A 4,113-nucleotide genomic window follows, 5' to 3' on the forward strand; every position below is an offset into this window, starting at 1 on the left:
TGGCTCTCTGGAGCACCATGTTGAGAAGGACTTAGAAGCTGAGCCCTGGGTCCATGGAAAAGAATGCAACAATCGATTAGTGATGTCTGCCATGGGAACAGCATAGAAGTGGGGAAGGTGCACATTCTGAGATCTACTTGTCCTACTTTAGAAGAAGGCAGGTATCAGTATGCAGTGCTAAGTCTGAAAATCCATCCCCAATCCATCCCTCTTAAAAGTCAACAGATTAAAATTTAACTTTTCTCTGTAAACTGAAAAGTATACAATGGTCTGTTTTTCCACATTATCCAGCATGATTCACTTTTTGGCTTCATTCTTTCACTAATTCATTCATATTTTCTTTCATTTCTGATGACTCTGAAGGGGAGTGCTAGGGGTGATAGCCTGGAGATGGGGCCACTTGGGTGGTGGCAATGGCATCCATGTAAGATGATGAGAGACTGAGCCAGGACAGTGCCATATTTTGTCCTGGGCCATCTAATTAGATACGGCCTGTGGCCACAACGGTGGGCCCAGCCATAGGCCACTCTCTCACAGCTCCACCTGACCTCCTCCCACAGGCTCTTTGCTCTTCTCAGCTCCCCAGATCCCTCAGTCCCACAGCCCTGCATTTTCACAGCCTCTTTTGCTCTCAGCTGACCCTCTACTCCCCCTCGGGCAAGGTTGGGTACCATCTGGCTCCAGGACTGCACTGGGGCTGTGGAAATCCTTAAAGAAGGAATTAGGAGCTGATGTCCACAGGATCTGCAGGCTCAGCCCAGGCAGGGCATGGAGGATTGAGGAATGAACCCAGGGAGAGAGAAAGGGGAAGAGGAGCAGCACAGAGGCCTGGTGAATGCCAGCAGGCAAGGGAGTACAGGAGCAGCCATGCAGGACAGTGAGGGGGACTGGAGCCTGGGCAGGCCTGCAGCATCCTCCAGGTGCCAGAGGAGAGGGACAGTGAGGTCCAGAGGAAAGCTAAACCCTGGTGAGAGCCCCTGGGCTGTTCTGAAGGAAAGCAGAAGGGAGGGGCTGAAGCTAGTGGGCCCTGGAGAGTCAGAGGCCTGGGGTCTGGCAGGGAAGAACACAGACAGACAGACAGAGGTGGAAGGAAAGTGAGGTGGCAGGAGTGTGGGCAGTGGTGTGAGGAGGAAGATGAGTGTGTCAGGCCTGAGCAAGGGATGTGACGGTGTGGCCTCCACCCTAGCCCTCTTCCCTGAGTCTGGCACACGGGGACTGGATTTGGTCCCATTTTATAGGTAACTTGCTGAAGTGACAGATCACAGGAGGTGCAGGTAGGGGAGAGGAGCCAGAGCCTGAGAGCAGCAGGCCATCAGGGGAGGGGTAGGGGGTAGGTAGGTCAGGCTGTGAGGACCTTCCCCAGATCCGATGACCAACATGAGACAACTGTCGGGACTGAAGGAGCATCTGTGTGCTCGGGGAGCCAGGAAGCCCACTGGCTTCACATAACCACCCCAGGTCCTGCTTGTCCGGCTGGTGCCTCACTGAGTGCCATGGGACACAGGGGAGCAGGAGCTGGCCAAGGCCTTCCCCAGATGTCTCCAGGGAGCCTACCCATGAGCCTTGGAAACCAGTGTGCCCCAACAGCGACTTACATCTGGAGGCTGTAGGGAATCCCAGCGATCTCAAAGCGCTCGATTTCAAAGTCCACCCCAATGGTGGCCTTGTAGTCATGGTTGAAAACATTCTTGCAGAACCTGCGGCAGGGAAGAGGAAGTCATCAGAGGGGTGCCTGCACAGAAATGAGCATGGAAGCTCTTTTTGTAACAATGGGAGCCTGGAGGCAGATAAAGTGTTACACTTCTGGCTGTGTAATGGGGACAGAAAAGAGATTACTCAAAGCAACATGAATGCAATGAGAAGCCCGAAGCGACTGCACCTCAGCAACTCCTCTGTTAGAAGGAGAAACTGGGTACATCCCTGAGTCAGGTTTTGCTTCAGTTTTTACTGTAAAGACAAGGAAATTACAGAAAAAGAATAGATGGTTAATCAATCATAGTAAGAACATAAAGAAACTGGCTATGTAACAATCTTCATCCAAGCATGCACGGCTTAAAATAGTTTAAACAATATACCATCAAAAGAGTCATAAATCTAAGCTAGGTGACATGCAAAAGAAACAATAAGATAATCATTAAAGTGCCTGACTTCTTAAGAAACTCAAAGAAACAGCTTAAAGCAAGATGTGGAATGACCCCCATGTACTAACTAATCTAGCAGAACATCCTTGGAAATCTTAACTCACATATTTTCCCATCATTTAAGTTTTGCTGTATGAAGGGTGATTGCCTTCAGAACAATCCCTGTTCTGCTTCAGTTCTCTTATCCACATTAAAGGCTTTAGTCCTGTGTAAGTCTCCTTCTTACAAAATCTGTCAACGACCCCATTATATTAACAATCAGTGTGTATAATCCCTTTCCTAAACAGTGATTAGAGTTGATTTGATGGGCTCTTGCCCCCTATCTGTAGGCTCTTAGCTCCTAGCTAAGGACTTTTGTCCCATAAGTTTTTTAGCTAAAAACCCTACCTAAGGATCAAATGAGAATCAAGGTTTCTAACCCTCTATAATAAAGTCCACCAATAGGGAATCAGTAAGGAAGTGACAGTCCACAAGACCCAAGAAGGACAAAGCAGCCAGTAAGAATGATGTGGGGGAAGAAAGGCTGCAGTGGCCCAGAAGGCAAGCACTGCAAGTTAGAAAGAGTGAAGGAGGAATGGAGTGTCCATTGCAGGGAGGGCAGTGGAGGGGCAAGTCTGCAGCCCCAGAAGATAGTGACAAACGCCAGACTCCTGGCTGCGCTGTCTGCCCGACCTCACCGTCTCCCTGATTTCTTGCACTCTCTCTCATCTGGTGCCCACCAGGCCAAGGCAGTATGGTTCCCAGCAGCCACACGGTTCCCACTATGACAATGTTGTCTGGGCCTCTCAGGCTAAGGGGCAACAACCTGGTGCTGGGAGGTATGGCCGATGGGGCCTGGCCTGAAGAGGCTGGTAGGATGTACCTGTGGATGAGGCTTGTCTTCCCCACGTAGAGATCGCCAACGACAACCACCTTGGAGAATTTGAGCCTGTGAGAAATAAGTCCGTGTTGCTCTCCAGCACGGTTTCCAGAGTGTCTTCAGATACACAACCTTTCTTCCCTGTGCTCTCTGCTGGCAAGCCTCCCCTCGATCCCAGATGCAGGATGGTCCCCCTGCTGAGACACCCTGTTCCCCCTCCCAGGCCCTCAGAGGGGAGGGTGGGAGAGCCCATGTTTGCTCTGGGGACTCTGTTGCCTCTGGGGCTGCACCCCTGACTGCACTTGGCCAAAGTTGCTATCTTGAGAATTAGAAATGGGCACAATGAGAGGCTGAGTCATGGCTGAGGGGCACATGCAAGAGCCCAAGGCAGGGCTATGGTAACCAAGAGCCGTGGGTACATCCAAGCTGTGGGGGAGCCGTGCCGAGGGTGTGGACATGGGGCCTCTTCACAGGGAGACACCTGCACAAGGAGTAGACAGCCCCTGCACCCTCCCATGCACCCCAGGGGCTGTGTGCCTGTGTGGGCTCTGGCTCCTTGCAAGTAGGCACTCCCTGACTAGGACACCACTGTCACCTGCTCACATGGGTATCTGTAAGGGTCAGACAGGCCAAAGAGCACATCTGGGCTATGGCTTGAGGCAAATTGGCTCTGAGGTTATGGTGCTCTCTGGAACACTGCTCCCTGAGAGCAGCAGCCACCCTCACTCTCTGTATGTGTCCTGCACTCTGTGCAGCAGTATTTTTGGGACTGGCATTTGTCAGAACTTTCTGCAGCTCATCCCAAAGGAGCTCAACAGTCAAAGCAACTAACCCAAGTAAACATCTGACAGGCACCTCCTCTGCCTGTGTCACCTGGTGACCCCACCTGTGGTTTTCCTCACCACGTCCATAAGGACAGGAGCTGTGTCTACCCTGCTCCCAGGCAGCCCTCTCATCCTGGAAGAGGCTGGCCCCAATCCCACTTCGCAGATGAAGAAGTAAAAGTACTGCCGAGGTCTTGCAGTGGGCACCCTCTGTGCCTCAGTTTCCCGACCTCCAGCACTGCTGTGAGGGGCCAGGGAGATAATCTGTATGAAGCACCTGATATGGAAC

General features: G+C 51.7%; 1 protein-coding gene across 1 annotated transcript in view; it reads right to left on the bottom strand.

Annotated features, from left to right (window-relative positions):
* RAB36 (RAB36, member RAS oncogene family) overlaps positions 1-4,113 on the bottom strand; it is a 19,393-nt gene that overhangs the window by 9,846 nt on the left and 5,434 nt on the right. The window contains exons 4-5 of the mRNA XM_008574507.1: positions 3,004-3,069; positions 1,596-1,697 (exon numbers count right to left, since the gene is read on the bottom strand). Of these exons, the coding sequence (XP_008572729.1) occupies positions 1,596-1,697; positions 3,004-3,069 (168 nt within the window). The remainder of the gene's footprint in view (positions 1-1,595; positions 1,698-3,003; positions 3,070-4,113) is intronic.

Source organism: Galeopterus variegatus, unplaced genomic scaffold (genome assembly GCF_000696425.1).
Source record: "Galeopterus variegatus unplaced genomic scaffold, G_variegatus-3.0.2 Scaffold1054, whole genome shotgun sequence".
In the NCBI taxonomy this organism is placed as follows: Eukaryota; Metazoa; Chordata; class Mammalia; order Dermoptera; family Cynocephalidae; genus Galeopterus; species Galeopterus variegatus.